The sequence below is a fragment of the Myxine glutinosa genome, chromosome 4 (assembly GCF_964187855.1).
Source record: "Myxine glutinosa chromosome 4, kmMyxGlut1.1, whole genome shotgun sequence".
NCBI lineage: Eukaryota > Metazoa > Chordata > Myxini > Myxiniformes > Myxinidae > Myxine > Myxine glutinosa.
The window spans coordinates 7,321,993-7,349,900 of record NC_136264.1 but is presented as its reverse complement, the minus strand read 5'-3'; the positions used below and the strand labels follow the sequence as shown (position 1 = coordinate 7,349,900).

The window sequence follows — 27,908 nt, the reverse complement described above, 5'->3', positions numbered from 1 at the left end:
TCACAATGGCACAAAAGCATTTAAGGAAACGTTAATGTGAGAGCTCCAGATTTTTTGGGGGGTGGGAAGGTTGATAATCAAGATAATATGTAAACAGGTAAAGTAGTATTGTTACGTGGTGGGGGTGATGTATTCATATAATGTGGTAAGAATAGCTTTGCATGCGTGCTCGTTCAGGATAGAACTGGGCCTGTGTTAGTGATCAGGGACAAGTCATCTGTAATATGTGCATCAAATAACAACATTGCCTCAAACAGGGAACCATGATTGCCTAGAAGTTTAAAGACCTTCACAAGCCAAGAGTATGCGAGTTATCACAGACATGTAAATTGCATTGCCCAAACTCCATTCTTTCATTTGAGAGCTAAATTGTTTTTAAAGCATTTAGTTTTAGCATAAGATACTAAAGAAAGTGCACATGGAACAAAACGTGAAGACCGCAGTTTGTGGGTTGACTTTTTCACCTTTGTGGATGTTTGCTGGGGCGAGAGTGCAGATTCAGCTCTTGCTTCCAGTGCAAGAACTCATTATCAGATAGGAAGATTGACCAGATAGGAAGATTGACCAGATAGGAAGATTGACCAGATAGGAAGCCTCAGAAGATGTTCCCCCTCGGCCTGAACAATGACCTTTTTCCTTTCCTTCTGTGATAACCAACTTCTACAAACCACGCTGGTAACTTCATGATAAGAAAACAGATGGCCAGGCGCCACAGAGTCTGACCTCTGGCAAATCCCGAAATGACCTCGGGCTCCTCCCCGAGAAGATGAAAGAAAACTTCGTTTTATATAAGGATATGCTGCGCGAGGCTTGGACAGAGTACCTTCTTCAAGTCGACGTGTTGTATTGCTCTGTGTAAATGTATTGTGTATCTGAGTTGGATTCTCTCTGCAATAATTGAATAAATCTCTAAATGAAGTGAATTTCTTTATTCTTATATTAAGAAATATCTGACAATTGTCATGGGGCCCGAAAGGCTAACCCCCGCTCTCGTGAGGAAAAATGGCCTTGAAACGATCATTCATTCAAAGGGGCAGTCACCATCATTTATAGAGCAGAATAGTATAAGGTCGTGTCGTGCCAAACTTTCTGTCCAGGAAAGGTCAGGTTAACGACTAGATGTCACTTAACACTAAAACGCATAAAAAGCTTTGCACATTATAATGGGCAATGTGTGGATCGTTTAGCCTGAGAAATGCAGGCCATGATGGTGCAGTGAGCTGTGGAACCCTTGTAGAAGATGACAAATGGTAATTGTCATTTCTGTCCAATCAAAGCCAAGGGGAAATAAGGAGTATTATGGGTAGTTGTTTACAAGGGAAAAATGAATTGCATTCTGGGTTTTGTAACTTGTGGGTTATCATGTAACCCTGCAGCTGATTGGATGAAAATCAGCTTTAGCTGAAGGGTTTATTGTGTTGCTAGGGCAGATTGGAGATGGAGCTTAAATAAACATAGCTGAGTAGGGTAGGGCATGTGGTAAACTTTTAACTTTGTTTATGCAAGAAATCATATAAAGAGATTGTTGCCATGCTGGCATCCCAAAATCTTAAGAGGGAGGTAACATGCTGGGTTGTTCCCGTCAGTGTTTCCCTGCTTTTGTATAAATACCATGGGCTCGACGCTTAGCCTTCAGAGAATGGTAGGCTTGCTTAAGCCCCAGTCCCACTGTGGTGATTTTTTAAGTGAACCACAACGATCTGGCATTCGTGGAGAAAATCGCTTTGGACGTTCTGATTCTTTTTAGTTGGTTCTTGTTCTGTTAAACTTTCCTTGCGCATCGTGCAGCTCGTCTCGATTCGTGGAGGCGCGACGACAGTTTTGAAATGTTCAAAACTGTCGTTGCGCCGCAACGATTTAATCACATTCTCCCATTGTCGTTGTGTATTCGCGTGTAATCCTTCCTCTTCTTTGCAATTCTTTGTGACTCTCACCGCTTCGTTGTTAAGATCGCCGCTTTCCGTTGTGGTTCTGGTTCAATTTCTGCCGCGAGGAGAGAAGACACAGAACGGTGGTCGGACGACCTGACGATGCGGAATGAGGAAGAACGACGGTCGTTGGTAATTGCAGAAAGCAGAGAAGATAAAGAACGAACAGCTATGCGACAAAGCAACGAGGCACGAGGAGTTACAACGGCTGTATGAGATGAAGAAAGAATACAGAACGACCATGACGATGTAGAACGGTATGTAACGATGCAAGTAGGCGCAGCACGATTTTGGGTACGAGGGGTATATAAGAAGGACCCGATTCTCCTCGAAGTCAGTTTCCAGAGTAGCTCACATCACTATGTGGTTCTTAAAGTCACTGTGCCTCCTGTGGGTTGTCATCCTCACCCCTCTTCAGAGACTACAACTAGCACACGACCTCCTGCAGGTTATTAGTTGCATGAAATTATTTTAAAAATAATATATAACATACTGCTAGCCCAGTACTTTTGTATCATTGACAGCTAGGTCTTTCATACAGTATCATTCACTCTACCTACATATTTGTTGCAGGTCCAGTTACAGAATGTTCAGAACAACCATGGTGTCGCCCACCTGGTCCAACGTGGAAGGAAATGTTCTCAAGGACTGACGAAGCGCCACGGAAATGCGCTATATTTATAGCCTCCAAACAATTCGTACTGCATCGTTCCAGTTCTTTCCAGTTCGTTCTAGTTAGTTGCGCTTCCGTTCTCCGCCTACCTGTTCCGTTGCGTTTCGTAACATGTCGTTGTACGTCTTCGCCTACTTCGTGTTACTTCGGCTCACACGTCGCACTGCCTCGTTCTGGTTCTTTCTGCGTCGAGTTTATTCTACTACATTCGTTGCTAAATCAAGTTGATTCGCAAATATTGTCCTGTTGATTCGTTCCTCAACCAGATCTGGCAATCCCGGTGGCATTTTTTGAAATTATTCGAAGCCTAAATCGTTGTAACAATTTCGTACTGTTTCCTTGTGTTTCGCTTAAAAAATCGCCACAGTGGGACTGGGGCTTTAGTGTATACTCATCTATATGAATACCACTCTCTCCGTGTACACATAACTTAAATAAATTTCCTTGTTACAGTCTGATGTGGTTGGTGATCCATTCCGTGGTTCAAGTGGTTCCAACAACTTGGCTTCCACACCCTGGAGAGGGGCGGGGATGGACCATACGAAAAATATATATATAAAGATGGAACCGCCCACTGGCGGTCTCTGGGGTCGCCAATGGCAGGACCAGCCCTGTGCCAGAAAGTGGGTCCCAAGGGCTCAGAATCCGCATCCGCACTTGAACGCAAACAGATAAATGCCACGTCCACGCATAAGTGTAGACATATAACAATTAGGCCTTTAGAAGAGATCGTATAGGATCTCTCTCTCTGTCTCTCTCTGCTTTTTCGCTTCTCGATAAGGACCGCTTCAAGGGCATTGGAGATCTCTCCCTCTTCCTCATTGCTATCACTTTATCGCCATTCGCCCCGCCCGAGCTGTGACACCGTCGTGTGCCATGCTAACCTGCACCACATCATCGTCCTGCAGCCACGGCCATCTTGTTCCTGCACAATTCCTATCCTGTCCCTTTGTTGCTGGTTTGAATCTGGTATTTCAGCAACCTAGCTGGGATTACGTTTTATAACTCTTTTCTTGCATATAGGAACATGCGCTGCCTTATTCATCCGTCCTTTGACTGCCAGGTCTGTCCATTCATTTATTATTATCGTTTTGTTTTCCCACCTCAGCCTTCCACCCCCTCCATATTATTTTTCGAATAAAACCATTTATTTTCAAGGAACGTCTTCCTGCCTCTTGCCTTCACGTGCATCCAGACGAACCGCCAAATTCGGTTTATTATTGGGCGATCACACCTAGTTAAATTGAATGCAGTAATAGTAAATTCTGAATGCAGTGCAATTTGGTAAGGTTGGCAATTTTCATGGGTGTACACACCGCCGGCACGACAGGGTATGTTCGTCAGACCCGTCGACTCCACGGTATTTTCATATTGCTTGAACAAGAATGTACTGTACTGTAGCGGCTACCGCTGGGTTTTCACAATCGCCTTGCACCTATCAAGGACGCGGAGCGATCACCATGCCGGGCTCGTCCAGGACGCCCGGGCAGGCCCGCGCTCAACTTGCCAGGCCTCGGTCGGGACGCTGGGCCACGCCCCCTCTCGCCTTTCCTGGGCAAACGCTCCGGGATAATATGTATATATATTGCTGCCCGATAAACGGGCTTTTCAGAGTGCCTGAGTGTTTGGTTTGATTAAAGCAACTCGGATGAATTCCAGCTTTTTGTCGCGTCCATTCTTCCGATCGACGTGGGAGCCCCAGCTCCTTCATTGGTGACCTACCGACATGGACACGGCAGTCGCCCTTAAACTGCCTACCTTCTGGGAGGCTCACGCGGCGGTTTGGTTCGCACAGGCGGATTCCCTGTTCGCCCTGCGAGGCATCACGGCCGACGACACCCGCTTCCACCATGTGGTAGCAGCGCTCGGTTCGGCCACCGCGGCCCGCGCCCTGAGCCTCCTCGAGAGCCCGCCAGCCACTTACAAATACGGCGTGATTAAGAAGCTTCTCCTCGACGCTTTCGCCCTCCCATCGGCGGAGCGCGCACGGCGCCTGCTCGACCTGCCCGAGCTCGGCGACACGCGCCCTTCCGAGCGAATGGACTACATGCTTTCACTGCTCGGCGAGCACTCTCCGGCATTCCTGTTCCGGGAGCTGTTCCTCCGTCAGCTGCCTAACCCGGTACGCCTCGCCCTGGCAAGCACGACGATCACAGATCCCCGGGCCCTTGCCAGAGAAGCCGACAAGATCTCCGCCGCAGGACAGCGCATCGCAGCGGCGACATGGGACCCACCGCCGTCCGACGCAACACCCCTGGCGCCCGAGCACCCGGCACGGTCGACGACCGAACTGCCGACGCAATTGGCGGCCGCTACACCGAGCCGACCACCTCCAGCACGACGACCGGGGCCTCCACCTGACCAAGCGTGGTGTTACTATCATGCCAGGTTCGGACAGAAGGCCCGGACATGCCGACCCACGTGCCCCCTTCGGCAGGCCGGGAAACGGCCGGGCCGGCGTTCATTACCAGCCATGAGCGCCGGCCACACGGGCAACTTACTGTTCATCACGGATAAAGCGTCCGGACGGCGCTTCCTGTGCGACACCGGCGCCCAACTGAGCGTCATACCCGCCTCTGACCAGGACAGGCAATCCGCGGTTTGCGGCCCCTCCTTGGTTGCGGCCAACGGATCGACCATCCGCACCTTCGGCCCGCGCAACGTCACCCTCTGCTTCGGCGGCCAACGCTTTGCTTGGACGTTTGTAACCGCAAACGTGCCCATGGCTCTGCGAGGTGCCGACTTCCTCTGCGCACACGGACTGCTGGTGGATGTCCAATGGCGTCGTTTAATCAACGCCGAAACCTTCAGCTCCTTGGTATGCACATTGAGCAGCTCCGCGCCGACCGAGCTGGCATGCGCCGTCCCGGCGGCGAACGAGTTTGCTCGCCTGCTCACGGAGTTCCCGGCCCTCACGCGGCCGACGTTTTCGGCCGTCGCAGTACGGCATGGGATCGAGCACCACATACCAACCACGGGCCCGCCGGTCTATGCCAGGGCCCGCCGCTTCGACCCAGCCAAGCTCGCCGTGGCGAAGGCCGAATTCGACGCGTTGGAGCACCTCGGCATCGCCACTGCACATCGTGCCAAAGCCGGGGGGTGGATGGTGCCCGTGTGGTGACTACCGCCGTCTCAATGACGCTACCACCCCCGACAGGTACCCGATCCCGCATATCCAAGACTTCTCCGCCCGTCTGGAGGGACGGGTCATTTTTTCGAAAATTGATCTCATACGGGGATATCACCAGGTACCTGTCAGGGCGGCCGACGTCCCTAAAACGGCAGTTATCACACCGTTCGGCTTATTCGAATTCTTGCGGATGCCGTTTGGTCTCAAGAACGCGGCTCAGGCGTTCCAGCGCTTGATGGACGGCGTGCTGCGTGACCTGTCGTTCCTTTTCGTTTACCTGGACGACATCCTCGTCGCCAGCACGTCCCGGGCCGAGCACCTCCTCCACCTCCGAACACTGTTCGGGCGCCTCAGCGAGCACGGCCTCATCGTCAACCCGGCCAAATGCCACTTCGGCACGACGGCCGTTGATTTTTTGGGCCACCACATCACCAAGAACGGGGCCGTGCCGCTGCCAACCAAGGTCGAGGCCATCACCACGTTCCCGCGTCCCCGCACCATAAAGGCCCTGCAGGAATTCCTGGGAATGGTGAATTTTTATCACCGCTTCGTGCCCCGCGCTGCTCAACTCATGCGGCCCCTCTACGAAGCCCTCCGGGGCAAGCCGGCCAAGCACGACATCGCCTGGTCCGCAGCAATGGATGCGGCCTTCCAAAGCTCAAAGCGGGCCCTCGCCGACGCAACACTGCTCGCTCACCCGGTGCTCAACGCTCCCATCGCCCTCACCACGGATGCCTCCGACTACGCGGTGGGCGCCGTACATGAGCAATGGGTGAACGGGGTTTGGCAGCCACTCGCTTTTTTCAGCCGGCAGCTCCGGCCGAACGAGCTCAAATACAGCACGTTTGACCGGGAGCTCCTCGGTCTACACCTGGCCGTCCGCCATTTCCGCCACCTCCTGGAGGGCCGACCTTTCACGGCGTTCGTCGACCACAAGCCGTTGGTTTACGCCATGGCCAAGGTCACAGAGCCGTGGTCGGCCCGCCAACAGCACCACCTCTCCGCCGTGTCGGAGTTTACCACGGACATCCGGCACGTCGCCGGCAAAAACCGCCGTGGCCGACTGTCTTTCCCGGGCCAGCGCGAACGCGGTCCACCTGGGCATGGACTTTGCGCTTATGGCGGCGGACCAAACCACCGACACCACGGTGCAAGCCCTCCGGGCGGCGGACACGGGCCTCCGCCTGGCCGACATCCCTTTCGCGGACACTGTCCTGCTCTGCGACGTCTCCCAAGGCCAGCCTCGCCCCATCGTGCCCGTCACCTGGCAACGCCGCATCTTCGCCTCCCTCCACGGCCTTTCCCACCCGGGCCGGAAAGCTTCCCAGAAGCTGGTGTCGGCGCGATTCGTCTGGCACGGCCTTCGTCGGGACGTCCGCGATTGGACCAGCACCTGCACGGCCTGCCAACGGGCCAAGGTCCACCGACACACCCAGGCCCCGCTGGCACCTTTCACCGTGCCCGAACGACGTTTCGACCACGTCAACGTGGATCTGGTGGGCCCCCTTCCCCCGTCACGGGGGTTCACACACCTGCTCACCATGGTGGACCTCCGAGCTGTTGGGCGCGGTCGCCCGCAACCTGGGGGTCAAGCTCCACCGTACTACGGCCTACCACCCCCAAGCAAACGGGTTGTGCGAGCGATTCCACCGCTCCATGAAGGCCGCGCTCATGGCCGGCCTTCAAGACGGCGGTTGGGCCGACCGGCTGCCGTGGGTCCTTTTGGGCCTCCGCACGGCCCCCAAGGAGGACCTCCAGGCATCCACCGCCGAGCTTGTCTATGGCCAGGCGCTACGCGTCCCGGGCGAATTCGCGCCCGACGCTACCAGTCCCTGGTCCGCAGCTCACCAGCGCTCGGACCTCCAGGAGGCCGCCCGACGGTTTGCCCCCGTGCCAACATCCCACCACGGTGACCCCCAGTCCTACGTCCCCCCAGCACTTCGCACAGCGGAGTATGTTTTTGTGCGTCACGACGCACATCGGGGGCCACTCCGGCCGCCGTACGACGGGCCCTTCCGGGTGCTGCGACGGGACGACAAGTCGTTCGTCATCGACATCGGCGGCAGGTCGGACCGGATTGCGGTGGACCGCCTCAAGCCGGCGCACGTGGACGTCGACCACCCACCACGGGTGGCCCTTCCGCCGCGGCGAGGCCGCCCCCCGTCCACGGTGCCCCCCACTCGACCGCCCACCACCACACCGGACCCCCTCCCACGACCCGCCAGGGGTCGCTTCGGCCGGGTCATCAGGACCCCCCTCAAATTGACCCTGCCGTTGCAAGTCGATTCTGGGGGGACGTGTGTAGCGGCTACCGCTGGGTTTTCACAATCGCCTTGCACCTATCAAGGACGCGGAGCGATCACCATGCCGGGCTCATCCAGGACGCCCGGGCAGGCCCGCGCTCAACTTGCCAGGCCTCGGTCGGGACGCCCGGGCAGGCTCACCCTCAACTTGCCAGGCCGCAGCCAGGACGCTGGGCCACGCCCCCTCTCGCCTTTCCTGGGCAAACGCTCCGGGATAATATGTATATATATTGCTGCCCGATAAACGGGCTTTTCAGAGTGCCTGAGTGTTTGGTTTGATTAAAGCAACTCGGATGAATTCCAGCTTTTTGTCGCGTCCATTCTTCCGATCGACGTGGGAGCCCCAGCTCCTTCAGTACCATGTTGGACTGCATAAATGATTTGAGGTATGCACGCTCACCTCTGAGCTTTTTAATTTGGGTTTGAATCTCGACACAGCCACAAACTGCCATCCTGGAGTTTCACCTGCAGGGCAATACATAAAATGTGCGTGCCATCTCAAGAATGGAGATTAAGCCAAAGGTGCCCTCCGCCAGAACTGATCGTTGGTGGACATGAAAGATCAGTCGGAGTTATCCCCGGTATTTTGAACAAATTAGAAAGTGCTACCAAAAACTGCAAGTAGCAGGTGTTCTTGTCGTCTTGCAGATTCGATGAGACCAGGTTACACCGCTTGATATACACCACCGGTCAAAAGTTTTAGAACACCTAAATTTTTCCAGTTTTTATTGAAATTTAAGCAGTTTAATATCTCAATGTACTCTGAAATTAAGCACAGAACAAATAAACAATCTATATATATAAAACACCGTTTGTGTGTGTGTGTGTGTGTGTGTGTGTGTGTGTGTGTGTGTGTGTGTGTGTGTGTGTGTGTGTAATGTTACCGATAGACTCCTAAACGGAGAGGCTTACGTGCTTGATATTTGACATAGACATGGCCATTGAGCGTGGGACGAACATGGCCGAACTCAAAATATTTGACGATCCATATTTTTTGTTCATATTTACCTCAGCGCATTTCAGCAAAGTACCCGCTAATCTCAGCCGGTTCCAGAGCAGCTCGCTGATTCGCTCAGAGCGATCACGTGATGTTCCATTCCCGCCGCCAGACTGATTCGCTCAGAGCGATCACGTGATGTTCCATCCCGTCACACGTCACTTCACCTTTTATGCGATCGTGTTTTGTATCGATTTTGTGCGATATGAATTAAAGACGTCTTTGAAACAGCTGTGAAACGTCTTTCCACAACCCTTCCGTAACCGATTGGTTACGTCTTCTTCACTTCACTTCACCTTCACTTCACTTCACCTTTTATGCGATCGTGTTTTGTATCGATTTTGTGCGATATGAATTAAAGACGTCTTTGAAACAGCTGTGAAACGTCTTTCCACAACCCTTCCGTAACCGATTGGAGCAGTTTCTTGCCGCACAAAACGAGATCCGCGAAGCGAGTTGGTCGAGTCGTGCTGACCAAGATGGCGACACGGCGGCTTCACTTTTCACTGAGTATGAGCGTTCTATATATTTTCAATTCAGTGCGCCCGTGATTTGTGGCATAGACATGACCATTGGGCCTTCACGGTGTAATTTGTGCGAGGCTTTTGTCCGAGTGAGCTTGAGTCGAGAGGGCGAAAGTACGGGTTGGGAATGTACGGGTTGGGAATGTACGGGTCTCCCTTCCCCCGCCCGGCAACGCCGGTACTGGAGGACGTCACAGGATCGGTGAGTCTCCAAAATCCGCTTCGTGCTGTTGCGAATATGCAGGACTATGTCCGATTGTTGTGCTGCTCTCCGACCATGAGAACTGCAACGTCGTTGTTGACTGCCATCCCCATTCCCTCCCCTTCCCCCTCCCCCCTCCACCCTACCCCTCCCCTTCTCCCCTCCCCCCGCCCCTTCTCCCCTCCCCCCTCCCCTTCCATTTTCCCCCTCCCCTTCCATTTCCCCCTCCCCCTCCCTTTTCCCCCTCCCCCTCCCTTTTCCCCCTCCCCCTCCCTTTTCCCCCCTCCCTTTCCCCCTCCCCTCCCCCATCCCCTCCCTTTTCCCCTCCCCCCTCCCTCCCTTTTCCCCCTGTCCCTCCCCTCCCTTTCCCCCCTCCCCGTCCCCTCCCTTTTCCCCCTCCCCCTCCCCCCCCTCTTCTCCCCTCCCCCCCCCTCTTCTCCCCTCCCCCCCCTCTTCTCCCTCCCCCCTCCCCCACCCAGCAATGCCGGGTACTTCTGCCGGGTCCCCCCCACCCCCCTCCCCCTCACCCCTCCCCCTCCCATCCCTCACCCTCCCCCCCTCCCATCCCTCACATCCCTCACCCTCCCCTCTCCCATCCCTCACCCTCCCCCTCCCTTTTCCCCCTCCCCTCCCCTCCCCCTCCTCTTTTCCCCCTCCCCCTCCCCTCCCTTTTCCCCCTCCCCCATCCCCTCCCTTTTCCCCCTCCCCCATCCCCTCCCTTTTCCCCTCCCCCCTCCCCCTCCCTTTTCCCCCTTCCCCCTCCCTTTTCCCCTCCCTTTTCCCCCTCCCCCCTCCCCCTCCATTTTCCCCCTCCCCCCTCCCCTCCCCTCCCTTTTCCCCCTCCCCCTCCCCTCCTTTTCCCCCTCCCCCATCCCCTCCCTTTCCCCCCTCCCCTCCCTTTTCCCCCTCCCCCCTCCCCTCCCTTTTCCCCTCCCCCCTCCCCTCCCTTTTCCCCTCTCCCCCTCCCCTCCCTTTTCCCCCTCCCCCCTCCCCTCCCTTTTCCCCCTCCCCTCCCCTCCCTTTTCCCCCTCCCCCCTCCCCTCCCTTTTCCCCCTCCCCCTCACCCCTCCCCCCTCCCCCTCCCATCCCTCACCCTCCCCATCCCCTTCCACCCTCCCCCCTCCCCCCTCAACCCCCTCCCCCCCTCCCACCCCCTCCCACCCCCTCCCCCCCTTCACCCTCCCCATCCCCCCCTCTTCTCCCCTCTCCCCCTCCCACTCTTCTCCCCTCCCCCCCGTTCCCCTCCCCTCCCCTCCCCCCCGTTCCCCTCCCCTCCCCCCCCCCTCCCCCGCCCGGCAATGCCGGGTACTTCTGCTAGTTGGAGATATAAAAAGAAATCATAGAATCATTTTGTTTAACAAAATTCAATTTAAATTTTTGACTCGGGAAAGTAGCCATCTTTTGCAGATATAACCGCCGAACACACTCGTGGCATTCTTTCTTCAATGGAAATCAAATATTGTTCGGGAAGTTCTTCCCAACACTGTTGCAGAAGTTCCCACAAATGTGTTGCACTTGTAGGTTGCTTCTTTTTTTTTTTTTTTTTTTTGTATACTGAATCGAGACTCGTGAAAGAGATAACATTTACTTCACAAACAAATCGACCAGACAAACAAAATACACAAAAAGAGGGAGCAGAAAACAAGATGGGGAGAAAAGGGGAAGCACACAAACACAACATCCGAGAGCAGGGAGATGTGTGGAAGGGAGAGGGCCTGGGGGGAGGAGGCATGGGAAGGGGGGGGGGGGGGGAGGCAGAAGTATAAAGCACAAGGACACCAAGGACTTCCAGGACAGAAGTTCGTATTTCAAAAAGTGGAATTGGGGTGAAATTAGCGGGGGTAGAAAAGATCAAGGTTTTGGATGGGGGAAGATAAGAGATGGTGGTGAACAGCTGTTTTAAAGACTTGGAGGGTGGAGTGGGATTGAAGAGAGTGAGGGAGTTTGTTCCAGAGGCGGGAGAAAAGAGGAATGAAGGAGTGAAGGTGAGCAGAGAGTCTTGATTTTGGCAGTTTAACCAAAAGAGGGTTGCAGGCAGATCTTGTGCGACCTGTAGGAATATTTGCGGGACAGAGCCCAGAGAGAGCTGGGGGGGGCAAGGCCAGAGAGGAGTCGGTAGAAGACGGAAAGACCACCAACCTGCCTGCGGTGAGTGAGTGAGAGGCCCTTGGAGTTAGCTTCATCGCGGGAGATTCTAATGATTCTGAATGCTTTGGTTTCAACAGCGCGAAGGCGAGCTAGGTGTGAGGCAGGAACACCAGCCCAGAGGGAGAGCAGTATTCCATTGAGCTGCGGATGAAAGCCTTGTATGTGGTGAGGAGCTCAGGTGTGCCAAGGAAGGACTTCGCACGACGGAGGATGCCCAGTCAGCGACTGGCTTTGGAGGCCAGATTTGAAATGTGGTTTTTCCAGGAAAGATCATGGCAGATAGTGAGACCCAAAAGCTTGAGTGACAGAACTTCTTGGAGAGGATTATTCAGAAAGAGGATGGGAGGGTTGTCCAGTCGGTCTTTTCGGAGAGACATCGTAAGAGTGTGAGATTTGTCAGGATTGAAAGACATGTTCCACTTGTTTGCCCAGTCTGTGATTTTGTCAAGGTCTGCAGAGAGATGAAGAATGGAGCGACAGAGAGTAGAGTCGTCAGCAAAGAGATAGAGAGGATTTTCAAGAGAGTCAGAGAGATCATTGATGAAGACCAGAAAAAGCACAGGGCCCAGAACACTGCCTTGGGGAACTCCAGCCTGAATAGGAAGAGGAGATGAGAGAAACCCATTCAGGGCCACACGTTGACTACGACTAGAGAGGAAGTCCACCAGCCATGTGTGGAGATTTCCATGGATACCAAAAGAGGAGAGTTTGGTGAGCAGAGCGGGGTGCCAGACTGTATCGAAGGCATGTGATATGTCAAGGGAGACTGCTCTAATTTCCTGTTTGGCATTGAGGACCTCCATCCATTGTTGAGAAAGCAGAAGCAGCATGTCCAGAGTGGAGTGTCCAGGTCTGAAACCAAATTGATGATCAGAGATCAAGCCATTGGAGAAGAGGAAAGATTTCATATCTGAAGCAATGATGGATTCCATGACTTTGCTGATAATTGGGAGAAGGCTGATTGGTCTGTAGTTGCTGGGATCTGTTTTTGCACCTTTTTTGTGCAAAGCGGTGATGTTGGCAGATTTCCAAGCAGATGGAAGATGACCTTGAGCAAAAGAGAGGGAGAAGAGAACAGAGAGAGGGAGTGAAAGAGCGGAAGAACATGATTTTAGGACCGGTGGGCTGATGCCGTCAGGTCCAGTTGCAGAATCAGAGTCGAGGGTTGACAGAAACTTTTCCACCTTGTCAGGAGGAAAGGACACAGAGTCCAGGAGCAGCTGGGTACGACTGGGTACGGTGGGTACAGAGAGGGATGGGTTTGTGACACAAGATTTAGAGACAAACACAGAGTTGAGGCATTCAGCTTTTTCAAGTGCGGAGTCAGCCGTGTGGCCATTTAAGGTGAGGGAGGGGATGGAGGGGGAACAAACACCAGAAACAGATTTTACCAGACGCCACCAGGATTTGGAAGAGGGAGACAGATAAGAGAGTTCGGTCCTGAGGACGGAGAGATATTGTTTCCTGGCTCTCCTGAGGGTGGACACACACTTGTTTCGGGCTTTGTGAAAGGAAATGAGATTTCCTTCCGTTGGATTTGCCTTCCAGGAGACGAAAGCAAGTTGTTTCTGGGCAATAGCCTCACCACAAGATTCCGTGTACCATGGACGGGAGGAAGGGTATGACAACTGAAGACGAGATGGGATAAATCTGCGCATGAGAGAGAGCAATTTACTTTGGAAGAATTCCCAGGATGAGTTGATGTCAGAGGCAGTAGAGATGGGAGACCAGTCCAGATGATTGATGGCTGCTTGAAGACCGTGCCAGTTGGCCTGAGTGAAATGCCAGACTCGTCGACGCTGAGGAGACTCTCTGAAAATGGTCAGAGAGATGTCCACTTTAACAAGCACATGATCAGAAGAGCCGATTGGAGCAGAAGAAGAGCAGCAGACATTTTCAGGGAAGTTAGTCATAACCAAGTCCAGAAGAGAAGATTCTCCGTTGACTGAGATCCGGGTTGGGAAATTGACAGATTGTGTCAGTCCCAGTGAGTCACAGAAGTCCTTTGCTGAAGAGCCATGGCTGGTGAGAGAGGTACCCACCCCCAGCCAACTGGCATGGTGACAGTTGAAATCACCACATATGAGGAAGAGAGAGTTGGGATGGGTAGATAGAAGTTGGTCCATATTATCAGACAGCGAGATGTAGATGGAGTCATCACTGTTTGGTGGACGGTACAACACGCATATGAACAAAAGGTGGGAGCGAAGGGGAAGCCGTAGCCAAAGGTATTCCTGGGGGTGAGGTGGAGAGAGGGCAGTGCAGGGCGAGTGAGGAAGAGAGTTTTTTTATAAAGATAGCAACGCCACCTCCAGGACGAGGCTCAGGTCTATCATACCGGAGGAGGGAGTAACCTGGGAGAGATACCAAGGAATCAGAGACATCATGGAGGAAGGTTTCTGTTAAGCAGATCACGTCTGGTTTGTCAGAAGCAACCTGTATGGAGAGATCAGTTAAGTTTGAGCAAAGGCCCCGGATGTTTGAGGTCCATACTGTTAAGGAAGAGGAAGGGGGAGCATCGGATACAGAACAGGGGGGGGGGGGGCGGTAGGGCAGGATGTGGAAGAGGAGGAAGAGGTAGGGAGAGCTGTTGCAGGTGTGTCAGAGATTACAGAATAGCTTGGAGAAAGGGAAGAATGGGGCGGACAAAAGGTTTGATGGTGTTTGGGTGAGGCGCAGTGAGGTGTTATTTGAGGAGGGGAAGAGTGAGGCAGAAGGTTGAGGAAGATGAAGGTGAAAGTTGGAAGGGGGAAGAAGCGGGGAGGACGCTTTGAGGAGGAGGGGTGAGAGGGGAGTCTAGGAGGGGAGGAGTGAGGGAGAGTCTCGGAGGGGAGGGGTGTGGGGGGAGTTTAGGAGGGAAGGGGCAGGGGGGGAGATTTGAAAGGGATGGGTGTTTGGGAAGATTTGGGGGGGAGGGGCAAGGGGGAAGATTTGACAGAGATGGGTGATGGGGAAGATTTGGAGGGGAGGGGTGTGATTGGATTTTGAAAAGTGTACGATTTATGTGAAACTAACATTTATTGCAAAATGAGTTTCTTGAGACATTCGAGTCAAAAATACGTTTGAGGACGCTGAAGGATGGGTGGAGTTCTGGAGAGTTTAGGGAATGAATGAAAGATGCACTGTAAGAGATGGAATTTTTTTTTTGAATGAATAGAATTGGTGAGCAAGTCGAAAGCATCCTTTTATAGAAGAAGTAGAAAAAAGTGTTATAGAATATGACATAATAATAAAGTTCTTCAGGGGACAGATGAAACATGTATTAACAACTTGATCACGTGATCTCGAACAATGTGGTCGAAGAACGAAAGAACAAATAACGAAGAACGAAAGAACAAAAGAACGAAGAACGAAAGAACAAATAAGAACGCACAAGCGGATAAGAACAGGGAAGGGAAAAAAATTTTTTTTTTTTTTTTGAAGATTTTAAAACAAGGGATTATGGGTGAAAAGACCGTGAAAAACAGAGACCGAAAGTAGTTGCAGCGCGATCGAAGAACCGCTGAGACAAAAACAAAAGCCTCAAGCCAAGGTCTGAGGACACGGTAGCCTACTAGTACTACACTAGGCCTCAGAATATACGATACGAAAAAACCGACGATTCTGTACACAGGTATGAAAAACCAACACCGAGAAACCTATTAAAGTCACCCCAATAGGTACATGCACCGAAAGAAAGATAAAGATACGACAAAAACACAAATGTGAAAGATCACTTAGCTTCGAAAGCGTGAGCGCATGGAACAGCTTCGAAAAGACGTGACCTCGCCGTGATATCGCGAGATCGAATCGCGAGAGTTGTCAAATATTTACTTTCACCCTTCTGTCCAGTTCATCCCAAACCAGCTCGATGGAGTTTAAGTCTGGAGACTGTGCTGGCCATTCCATGATTTGAAGCCTACTGTCTTGTTCTTTTCCTCGAAGGTAGTTTTGACATAGCCTGGAGGTGTGTTTAGGGTCATTATCTTGCTGAAGGATGAACCCCTGACCAACTAGGCGTATACCAGAGGGTATTGCATGGGCTGCAAAATGGTGTTAGCCCTTTTGGTGCAGGGTGCCAGTCACTCTGTGTAAGTCGCCGACTGGATCCAGCAAAAGAGCCCCAAACCATCACGCTTCCTCCTCCATGTTTGACAGTTGGTGTCACACACTGAGGAACCATCCTTTCGCCTACTCGACGGTGTACAAAAACCCTGTGTGATGAACCAAATATTTCAAATTTTGATTCATCGGTCCATAAGACCTTATTCCAGTCTTCAGTAGTCCACTGGTGGTGCTCCATGGCCCAGGCAAGCCTCTTTTTCTTATTTTGCCATCTCAGCAATGGCATTCTTACTGCCACTCGACCTGTCAAACCTGCAGCTCGAAATCTTCTCTTCACAGTTGAAACTGAGACTTGCTTACTTCGACCAGTGTTAAGCTGTGCTTGAAGCTGTTGTCCTGTGAGCCGCCTATCACGCAAGCTGTTGACTCTCAGAAACTTGTCTTCTGATTCTGTTGTGGCTTTGGGTCTGCCAGACCTCTTCCTGTCAGAGTTTCCTCCAGTTTCCAATATACTACTTCCTGCAGTGCAATATTGTCCAAATAACGCTTCAGAGGGTGTAATAACAGTCTGTTCCAATACTGCTTTTATACAGACAGGGGGTTTGTAATCAAGTAATCAGCAGAGGTTGGGACACCTGTAGGAATTGTTTGCATCAACTTTCAAGGCTTAATTTACTTTCATTGCTGCAGAACAGCTATAAGTTGTTAACCCATTACTTGTTCCCTGAAGAAGGCCTTTTTTTTTTTTTTACAATATACGTAACTGTGCAATTTACATTATTTCCCCGTTTTTGCTAACCTAAACTTTTTTTTAACCTCGAGCAGTTTACTGCTTACCTTTGTACCATTTCAGGTTATTCACTGGACTTGAATTGCTTAAATTTCAATGAAAACTGGAAAAATTGAGGTGTTCTAAAACTTTTGACCGGTAGTGTATCAGAGTATGGTTACTGTCTGCACAGCAGGTGCTCTAATCCTTTGCGGATCCCTTGAGACAAGGTTACACCGCTTGATATATCAGTGTGGTTTTTGTCTGCGGAGCAGGTGCTCTAGTCCTTTGTGGATTCCTCTGGACCAGCTTACACCGCTTGATATATCAGAGTGTGGTTACTGTCTGTGCAGCAGGTGCTCTAATCCTTTGCGGATCCCTTCAGACCAGGTTACATTGCTTGATATATCAGAGTGTGGTTATTGTCTGCGCAGCAGGTGCTCTAGTCCTTTGCGTATTCCTCTAGACCAGGTTACATTGCTTGATGTATCAGAGTGTGGTTATTGTCTGCGCAGCAGGTGCTCTAGTCCTTTGCGTATTCCTCTAGACCAGGTTACACCGCTTGATATATCAGAGTGTGGTTATTGTCAGCGCAGCAGGTGCTCTAATCCTATGCGGATCCCTTCAGACCAGGTTACACCGCTTGATATATCAGAGTGTGGTTATTGTCTGCGCAGCAGGTGCTCTAGTCCTTTGCGTATTCCTCTAGACCAGGTTACACCGCTTGATATATCAGAGTGTGGTTATTGTCGGCGCAGCAAGTGTTCTAGTCCTTTGTGGATTCCTCTGGACCAGCTTACACCGCTTGATATATCAGAGTGTGGTTATTGTCTGCGCAGCAGGTGCTCTAGTCCTTTGCGTATTCCTCTAGACCAGGTTACACCGCTTGATATATCAGAGTGTGGTTATTGTCTGCGCAGCAGGTGCTCTAGTCCTTTGCGTATTCCTCTAGACCAGGTTACACCGCTTGATATATCAGAGTGTGGTTATTGTCGGCGCAGCAGGTGTTCTAGTCCTTTGCGTATTCCTCTAGACCAGGTTACATTGCTTGATATATCAGAGTGTGGTTACTGTCTGTGCAGCAGGTGCTCTAATCCTATGCGGATCCCTTCAGACCAGGTTACACCGCTTGATATATCAGAGTGTGGTTATTGTCTGCGCAGCAGGTGTTCTAGTCCTTTGCGTATTCCTCTAGACCAGGTTACACCGCTTGATATATCAGAGTGTGGTTATTGTCGGCGCAGCAGGTGTTCTAGTCCTTTGTGGATTCCTCTGGACCAGCTTACACCGCTTGATATATCAGTGTGGTTATTGTCTGTGCAGCAGGTGCTCTAATCCTATGCGGATCCCTTCAGACCAGGTTACACCGCTTGATATATCAGTGTGGTTATTGTCTGCGCAGCAGGTGTTCTAGTCCTTTGTGGATTCCTCTGGACCAGCTTACACCGCTTGATATATCAGAGTGTGGTTATTGTCTGCGCAGCAGGTGCTCTAGTCCTTTGCGTATTCCTCTAGACCAGGTTACATTGCTTGATATATCAGAGTGTGGTTACTGTCTGTGCAGCAGGTGCTCTAATCCTATGCGGATCCCTTCAGACCAGGTTACACCGCTTGATATATCAGAGTGTGGTTATTGTCTGCGCAGCAGCTCGTACACTATAAACAAATGAACGCGCTCAGGTTGTTGTCACGTCCCATTTGAACGACAATATTTGGCCACGAAAGGTAACCGTTGTGATGATAACTCCTGTGTGCAAATCTTGAAATCTCACGCAATAATTTTGCTCTGATGTAAAAACCATTGAATGATTTTCTCCATAAATCTTGGATGACATCATCGCTGAACCATTAAAGTCGTAATCAAAAGTTTTGTAACACCTGGTTATTCACGGAATACCTTTGTGCTTCTTAGCTTAGCTGAGTTGAGTTTCCTCGACGGTCCAGGTACAAATTCAACAATTTAACGAAACATTCACCCTCATTTTATCCTTCTATTTATCTGATCGACACACACAACCGAAGTGGTTTACAAACATGTGACAAATCATCCATTTCACCTGCACAAACATGAAGCGACATGGACTTACCATGAGCAATGCAAAGGTAACTCGCAGTAGCCTCCAGGCTGCCTCTGCCATGGTAACCTTCAAATGGCGATTATTTGTGCACCAACATAGGATTTTCAAATTTTAAACGGCACAGCCGTGTGATGTCATTTATCACGTGACGAGTGGGAGGGGCAACGAGCGTTATATGACGTCACGGTGTACCTGAGAGTAATAATGCACAGCATGAATCATGTTCGCAAAGGCAGGTAGAAACACGAGATGTCAGGAGAGAGTGAATTTCACATGTCAAACTTTCAAACACATGTAATTAGTTACCAAGAAACTTCAAAAGACAAAATGTAACTGTGACGCTGCGAAATGCATTTTAATTTTAAGAGGAACACGAGAATTTGTGCAATGAAGCCGGAGGCGGATGAAATGAGATTTTACTACCTGTTTATTTAGCGAAACACCTGCTCAGGTGCGAGGCCGCATGACCGGGACAATTGCGGAACAATTAGTACATGTTGGCAAAAAGTGAACACAAAATGCAACTGATGAAGTCGAAGTCCGTGGCAATTTCACACCAACATAACCGACGACTAACTAACAAGTTAACCATGTTAGCTAGGCCTTGAGACTGTCCTTTGGGCTTTACCAATGGGCCAAACTAGTCCGGACTAACAAATTAACCATGTTAGCTAGGCCTTGAGACTGTCCTTTGGGCTTTACCAATGGGCCAAACTAGTCCGGACTAACAAGTTAGCAATGTCAGCTAGGCCTTGAGACTGTACTTTGAGCGTTACCAATGAGCCAAACTAGTCCGGACTAACAAGTTAGCAATGTCAGCTAGGCCTTGAGACTGTACTTTGAGCGTTACCAATGAGCCAAACTAGTCCGGACTAACAAGTTAGCAATGTCAGCTAGGCCTTGAGACTGTCCTTTGGGCTTTACCAATGGGCCAAACTAGTCCGGACTAACAAGTTAACCATGTTAGCTAGGCCTTGAGACTGTCCTTTGGGCGTTACCAATGGGCCAAACTAGTCCGGACTAACAAATTAACCATGTTAGCTAGGCCTTGAGACTGTACGTTGAGCATTACCAATAAGTAAAACTACTCCGGACTAACAAGTTAGCAATGTCAGCTAGGCCTTGAGACTGTACTTTGAGCGTTACCAATGAGCCAAACTAGTCCGGACTAACAAGTTAGCAATGTCAGCTAGGCCTTGAGACTGTACTTTGGCCGTTACCAATGAGCTAAGCTAATCCAGACTAACAAGTTAGCAATGTCAGCTAGGCCTTGAGACTGTACTTTGGGCGTTACCAATGTCAAACTACTCCGGACTAACAAGTTAGCAATGTCAGCTAGGCCTTGAGACTGTACTTTGGCCGTTACCAATGAGCTAAGCTAATCCAGACTAACAAGTTAGCAATGTCAGCTAGGCCTTGAGACTGTACTTTGGGCGTTACCAATGTCAAACTACTCCGGACTAACAAGTTAGCAATGTCAGCTAGGCCTTGAGACTGTACTTTGGGCGTTACCAATGAGCTAACCTAATCCAGACTAACAAGTTAGCAATGTCAGCTAGGCCTTGAGACTGTACTTTGGGCATTACCAATGAGTTAAACTAATCCGGACTAACAAGTTAGCAATGTTAGCTAGGCCTTGAGACTGTATGTTGGGTATTACCAATGAGCTAAACTAATCCGGACTAACAAGTTAGCAATGTCAGCGAGGCCTTGAGACTGTACTTGGGGCGTTACCAATAAGCCCAATTAATCTGGACTAACAAGTTAGCAATGTTAGCTAGGCCTTGAGACTGTACGTTGGGCGTTACCAATAAGCCAAATTAATCCGGACTAACAAGTTAGCAATGTTAGCTAGGCCTTGAGGCTGTCCTTTGGGCGTTACCAATGAGCCAAACTAGTCCGGACTAATAAGTTAGCAATGTCAGCTAGGCCTTGAGACTGTACTTTGGGCGTTACCAATGAGCTAAGCTAATCCAGACTAAAAAGTTAGCAATGTCAGCTAGACCTTGAGACTGTACTTTGGGCGTTACCAATGAGTTAAACTAATCCAGACTAACAAGTTAGCAATGTTAGCTAGGCCTTCAGACTGTACGTTGGGTGTTACCAATGAGCTAAACTAATCCGGACTAACAAGTTAGCAATGTCAGCGAGGCCTTGAGACTGTACTTGGGGCGTTACCAATAAGCCCAATTAATCCGGACTAACAAGTTAGCAATGTTAGCTAGGCCTTGAGACTGTACGTTGGGCGTTACCAATAAGCCAAATCAATCAGGACTAACAAGTTAGCAATGTTAGCTAGGCCTTGAGACTGTACGTTGGGCGTTACCAATGAGCCAAACTAGTCCGGACTAACAAGTTAGCAATGTTAGCTAGGCCTTGAGGCTGTCCTTTGGGCGTTACCAATGAGCCAAACTAGTCCGGACTAACAAGTTAGCAATGTCAGCTAGGCCTTGAGACTGTACTTTTGGCGTTAATGAGCTAAACTAATCTGGACTAACGAGTTAGCAATGTCAGCTAGGCCTTGAGACTGTACTTTGGGCGTTACCAATGAGTTAAACTAATCCGGACTAACAAGTTATCAATGTTATCTAGGCCTTGAGGCTGTCCTTTGGGCGTTACCATTGAGCCAAACTAGTCCGGACTAGCAAGTTAACCACGTCAGCTAGGCATCGAGACTATACGTTGGGCGTTACCAATGAGCCAAACTAGTCTGGACTAACAAGTTAATCATGTTAGCTGGGCCTTGAGACTGTCGTTTGGGCATTACCAATGAGCCAAACTAGTCCAGACTAAGAAGTTAGCAATGTCAGCTCGGCCTTGAGACTGTACGTTGGGCGTCACCAATGAGCCAAACTAGTCCGGACTAACAAGTTAACAATGTCAGCTAGGCCTTGAGACTGTACTTTGGGCGTTACCAATGAGCAAAACTAATCCGGACTAACAAGTTAGCAATGTTAGCTGGGCCTTGAGACTGTACTTTGGGCGTTACCAATGAGCTAAACTAATCCGGAATAACAAGTTAGCAATGTCAGCTAGGCCTTGAGGCTGTCCTTTGGGCGTTACCAATGAGCCAAACTAGTCCGGACTAACAAGTTAACCATGTTAGCTAGGCCTTGAGACTGTCGTTTGGGCATTACCAATGAGCCAAACTAGTCCAGACTAAAAAGTTAGCAATGTCAGCTAGGCCTTGAGACTGTACGTTGGGTGTTACCAATGAGCCAAACTAGTCTGGACTAACAAGTTAACAATGTCAGCTAGGCCTTGAGACTGTGCGTTGGGCATTACCAATAAGCCAAATTAATCCGGACTAACAAGTTAGCAATGTTAGCTAGGCCTTGAGACTGTACTTTGGGCGTTACCAATGAGCTAAAGCAATCCGGACTAACAAGTTATCAATATCAGCTAGGCCTTGAGACTGTACTTTGGGCGTTACCAATAAGCCAAATTAATCCGGACTAACAAGTTAGCAATGTTAGCTAGGCCTTGAGGCTGTCCTTTGGGCGTTACCAATGAGCTAAACTATTCCTGACTAACAAGTTAACCATGTCAGCTAGGCCTTGAGACTGTTGTTTGGGAATTACGAATAAGCCAAACTAGTCTGGACTAACAAGTTAGCAATGTTAGCTAGGCCTTGAGACTGTACTTTGGGCGTTACCAATGAGGCACATTAGTCTGGGTTAACATGTTACCAATGAGGCACATTATGCAGGGGTAACATGTTACCAATGAGGCACATTATTCCGGGATAACATGTTACCATTGAGGAACATTATTCCGGGTTAACATGTTGCCAATGAGGCACATTAGTCCGGGTTAACATGTTACCAATGAGGCACATATGCGAAGGCGGTTCAGGATTAAGTACACAGCGTCCTCTTTATTGGCATTTTTATTCCAAAGTGCAATTTCTCGAGCATAGCTTTACAAAGGGACAGCTGGACATACAGCAAAGCCAATTCGGCAGACAATTCATTATGGACAAACAGGGATTGTGTACAAAGGTATAGGTTCAGTTTTTCCCTTCAATTGGTTTATGCGTCCGTGTGCGCAGTGATGTGGTATATGCCATGTTGTTTATCAGGTGCCATCATTAACCTTATCATAGCACTTCCCCTTGTCCCCCAATTCCTCATCACTTGGTCCTCATTATGAGCACCTCCAATGTTTCTTCATCGTTTCAATTCCTCGACACACACTCCTCTCCATCAATCAGACCCGCCATAACAGCAGGTGATTGGTGCTGTCCTCTCCATCAATCAGACCCGCCATAACAGCAGGTGATTGGTGCTGTCCTCTCCATCAATCAGACCCGCCATAACAGCAGGTGGTTGGTGCTGTCCTCTCCATCAATCAGACCCGCCATAACAGCAGGTGGTTGGTGCTGTCCTCTCCATCAATCAGACCCGCCATAACAGCAGGTGGTTTGTGCTGTCATCTCCATCAATCAGACCCGCCATAACAGCAGGTGGTTGGTGCTGTCCTCTCCATCAATCAGACCCGCCATAACAGCAGGTGGTTTGTGCTGTCCTCTCCATCACTCAGACCCGCCATAACAGCAGGTGGTTGGTTCTGTCCTCTCCATCAATCAGACCCGCCATAACAGCAGGTGGTTTGTGCTGTCGTCTCCATCACTCAGACCCGCCATAACAGCAGGTGGTTGGTTCTGTCCTCTCCATCAATCAGACCCGCCATAACAGCAGGTGGTTTGTGCTGTCCTCTCCATCACTCAGACCCGCCATAACAGCAGGTGGTTGGTGCTGTCCTCTCCATCACTCAGACCCGCCATAACAGCAGGTGGTTGGTGCTGTCCTCTCCATCAATTAGACCCGCCATAACAGCAGGTGGTTTGTGCTGTCCTCTCCATCAATCAGACCCGCCATAACAGCAGGTGGTTTGTGCTGTCATCTCCATCACTCAGACCCGCCATAACAGCAGGTGGTTTGTGCTGTCGTCTCCATCACTCAGACCCGCCATAACAGCAGGTGGTTGGTGCTGTCATCTCCATCACTCAGACCCGCCATAACAGCAGGTGGTTTGTGCTGTCATCTCCATCACTCAGACCCGCCATAACAGCAGGTGGTTTGTGTTGTCCTCTCCATCAATCAGACCCGCCATAACAGCAGGTGGTTGGTGCTGTCATCTCCATCACTCAGACCCGCCATAACAGCAGGTGGTTTGTGTTGTCATCTCCATCACTCAGACCCGCCATAACAGCAGGTGGTTGGTGCTGTCCTCTCTCCCAGTTGCTTCATCCCCAGCGCCTGCCAATGCCCCCTCAAAGTCCTCGTAACCATCGCCACCACTTATCACCAACATCTCTCCTTGCAGGTGTTGTTGTTGCTCCCTCTGTCGGTTGAGGCCTCTCCAGGTGTCCTTCCTCACCGGTTCTTCCTCGGATGGATCTGCCAAAAGACACCGACACAGCACTGAAGGTAACGCTGCAAATGGGCCAACAAACGTACCTGTTCTATCCTGGCAATGTGCTGCCCAACCAGGACACCTTTTGCTCTGCTCTTGTGTCTCGGTGTCCCCTTTGGTATGCGATATTCATAATGTCGTGTGACAGAGCAAAGAGAGGACTTGGTGACAGGTGTAGGTTCGCATCTCAGGGCAGCGAGAACCTGTTTCACAGGTAGGGTGAATCATCAAAGTGTGTGCGAGAGCCTGTTTCACAGGTAGGGTGAATCATCAAAGTGTGTGCGAGAGCCTGTTTCACAGGTAGGGTGAATCATCAAAGTGTGTGCGAGAACCTGTTTCACAGGGAGGGTGAATCATCAAAGTGTGTGCGAGAACCTGTTTCACAGGGAGGGTGAATCATCAAAGTGTGTGCGAGAGCCTGTTTCACAGGTAGGGTGAATCATCAAAGTGTGTGCGAGAACCTGTTTCACAGGTAGGGTGAATCATCAAAGTGTGTGCGAGAACCTGTTTCACAGGGAGGGTGAATCATCAAAGTGTGTGCGAGAACCTGTTTCACAGGGAGGGTGAATCATCAAAGTGTGTGCGAGAACCTGTTTCACAGGTAGGGTGACTCATCAAAGTGTGTGCGAGAACCTGTTTCACAGGGAGGGTGAATCATCAAAGTGTGTGCGAGAACCTGTTTCACAGGGAGGGTGAATCATCAAAGTGTGTGCGAGAACCTGTTTCACAGGGAGGGTGAATCATCAAAGTGTGTGCGAGAACCTGTTTCACAGGGAGGGTGACTCATCAAAGTGTGTGCGAGAACCTGTTTCACAGGGAGGGTGACTCATCAAAGTGTGTGCGAGAACCTGTTTCACAGGGAGGGTGAATCATCAAAGGTGTGTGCGAGAACCTGTTTCACAGGTAGGGTGACTCATCAAAGTGTGTGCACCAACAAAGGTTTACAAATGAAAAAAGAGGAAAATACACAAGAGTGTACGTATGCAGGAGAAGGGAAGGGGAAGGGAAGAGAGAGGAGGGGAGCACAAAGGGAGGGGGAGAGAGAGGAGGGGAGCGCAAGGGGAGGGGGGAGAGAGAGGAGGGGAGTGCAAGGGGGATGGAGAAGAGGCGAGCGCAAGGGGAGGGGGGAGAGAGAGGAGGGGATCGCAAGGGGAGGGGGGGGGGTGCGACGGCCCACATTATACCATTCACTCACTCGGAACAACTCACGGCCCTCCTTACGCTGTTCACTCACTCAAAACAAATCGCTTCCTTCCTTATGCTGCTCACTCACACGCACCTCACACAATCCTCCTTATGCTGTTCACTCGCTCAGAACAACTCGCTGCATTATGTTTGCTGTTAACGCACAGGGAACATCACACCACTCACACAACTTACACCACTCATACCACCCACACCACTCACTCCTCGCATAAATTCACCCTACGGATTTCCTCGATTGCTCCCACATATCACGCTATTTTAGTTAGAATAGCACAGATTACCAAGTTTGGACCATGCCCAGACAGCCATTTACATTTGTAAAAATGCACTCCCAGACAGGTGTGTGTGTGTGTGTGTGTGTGTGTGTGTGTGTGTGTGTGTGTGTGTGTGTGTGTGTGTGTGTGTGTGTGTGTGTGTGTGTGTGTGTGTGTGTGTGTGTGTATGCATATAAATAATATTGTCACGTGACTACCCTTGGTGAACATCTTAAGGTAGCACGGATGACCAAATGAGCTGTTACTCCGAGGCGTTCAGTTCAAATGGCGAAGCATACGCATGGGGAAGTGAGAGGGAGGGGAAGAACCAGAGCCATACATTCACGGATACCACCGGCAGTCCTCAAACCTGCACAAAATAACTCAAACAGACACAAAATTAAAATGTCCAAAAATACCGGCTTTATTAAAAGAAATGCACGGTAATAAAATCCTAAATGAGACGTCCCCGCACACAGATGCAGTACACAGACAAAGGGAAATATAATGATACATATAAAATAAACGTGCGTGGCTTTAATTGCACTTGGCTCACTCGATCGGTGCATCCTGCCAGGAATCATCAAAAAATCGTCTGAGGCCCTCCAATCTACTTTCTGAACAATCCTCTGATGCAGTTCTGTCACTCAAGCTTTTGGGTCTCACTATCTGCCATGATATTTCCTGGGAAAACCACATTTCCAAGCTGGCCTCCAAAGCCAGTCGCCGACTGGGCATCCTCCGTCGTGCGAAGTTCTTCCTTGGCACACCTGAGCTCCTCACCACATACAAGGCTTTCATCCGCAGCTCAATGGAATACTGCTCTCCCCTCTGGGATGGTCCTCCTGCCTCACACCTAGCTCGGCTTTACGTGGTTGAAACCAAAACATTCAAAATCATCGGAATCTCCCGTGATGAAGCTGATTCTGAGGGCCTTTCTCTCTCTCTCAGCACAGACAGGTTGGTGGTCTTTCTGTCTTCCACCGACTCCTCTCCGGCCTTGCTCCCCCAGCTCTGTTTGTGCTCTGCCCCCCAAATATTCCTACAGGTCGCACAAGATCTTCCCGCAACACTCTTCTGGTGAAACTGCCAAAATCAAGACTCTCTGCTCACCTTCACTCTTTCATTCCGCTTTTCTCCCACCTCTGGAACAAAGTCCCTCACTCTCTTCAATCCCACACCTCCCTCCAGGTCTTTAAAACAGCTGTTTACCACCATCTCTTATCTTCCCCCATCCAAAACCTTGATCTTTTTTTCGCCGTTAATGCACCCCAAATCTACCTTTTTCAATCTCCCACTTACTTCATTCCTTGTAGTGTTCATTTGTTTTATACCGTGTACCCCCCCTCCCCCTGCCCAGCCCTCTCCCTTCCGCAGATCTACTGACATCCCTGTTCACTACTGTTGTTGTGCTTGTGTGCTTCCCTCTCTCTCTCCCCCTTGTCTCCCGCTCCCTTTATTTTGTGTTTTATGTGTCCGTTTATGTTTTTTGTGTTTAATATGTTAGCTCGTACACGAGCCTCGACTTTGTATACAAAAATTTTTTTTTTAAATTCGTTGCGGATTCGACCCAAAATACCCCGAATACCCAAAATACCCAAAATACCCAAAACACCTCAAAGACCCAAAAGACCCCGAAGACCCAAAATACCCCAAAGACCCAAAATATCCTGAAGACCCAAAATATCCTGAAGACCCAAAATACCCCAAGACCACAAACACCTTTAAAGACCCCAAAGACCCAAAACACCCTTAAAGACCCTGACAACCTAAAATACCCCGAAGACCCAAAATACCCCGAAGACCCAAAATATCCCGACGACCCAAAATACCACAAAGACCCAAAATACCCCGAAGACCCAAAATACCCTGAAGACCCAAAACACCTTGAAGACCACAAAGACCCTGAAGACCCAAAATACCCTGAAGACCTCAAAGACCCAAAAGACCCTGAAAGGCACATTGGATCCAAAAGACCCTGAAGACCAAAATGCCCCCGAAGACACAAAATTCCCCAAGAGACCCAAAACACCCTGAAGAACATGAAGACCTTTAAAGACCCAAAACACCTCAAACACCCAAAATCCCCTTAAAGGCCCCGACGATCCAAAAGACCCCGAAGAACCCAAAACACCCCAAAGACCCAAAAGATCCCGAGGACCCAAAAGACCCCGAAGACCCAAAAGACCCCGAAGACCCAAAACACCCCAAAGACCCAAAAGACCCTGAGGACC

At 50.3% G+C, this 27,908-nt stretch overlaps 2 protein-coding genes across 3 annotated transcripts in view; both read right to left on the bottom strand.

The window, feature by feature from the left end:
• Nucleotides 1-18,862, bottom strand: part of LOC137424373 (tumor necrosis factor receptor superfamily member 19L-like) — a 100,920-nt gene extending 82,058 nt beyond the window's left edge. For both annotated transcript variants that reach the window (XM_068111767.2, XM_078775403.1), the window contains exon 1: nt 18,806-18,862. In XM_068111767.2, the coding sequence (XP_067967868.1) occupies nt 18,806-18,856 (51 nt within the window). In that variant the 5' untranslated portion in view covers nt 18,857-18,862. The remainder of the gene's footprint in view (nt 1-18,805) is intronic.
• A 3,784-nt stretch (nt 18,863-22,646) lies between these two features.
• LOC137424370 (rho guanine nucleotide exchange factor 17) overlaps nt 22,647-27,908 on the bottom strand; it is a 375,708-nt gene continuing 370,446 nt past the window's right edge. The window contains exon 21 of the mRNA XM_078775397.1: nt 22,647-24,198. Coding sequence (XP_078631523.1) covers nt 23,993-24,198 — 206 coding nt within the window. The 3' untranslated portion in view covers nt 22,647-23,992. The remainder of the gene's footprint in view (nt 24,199-27,908) is intronic.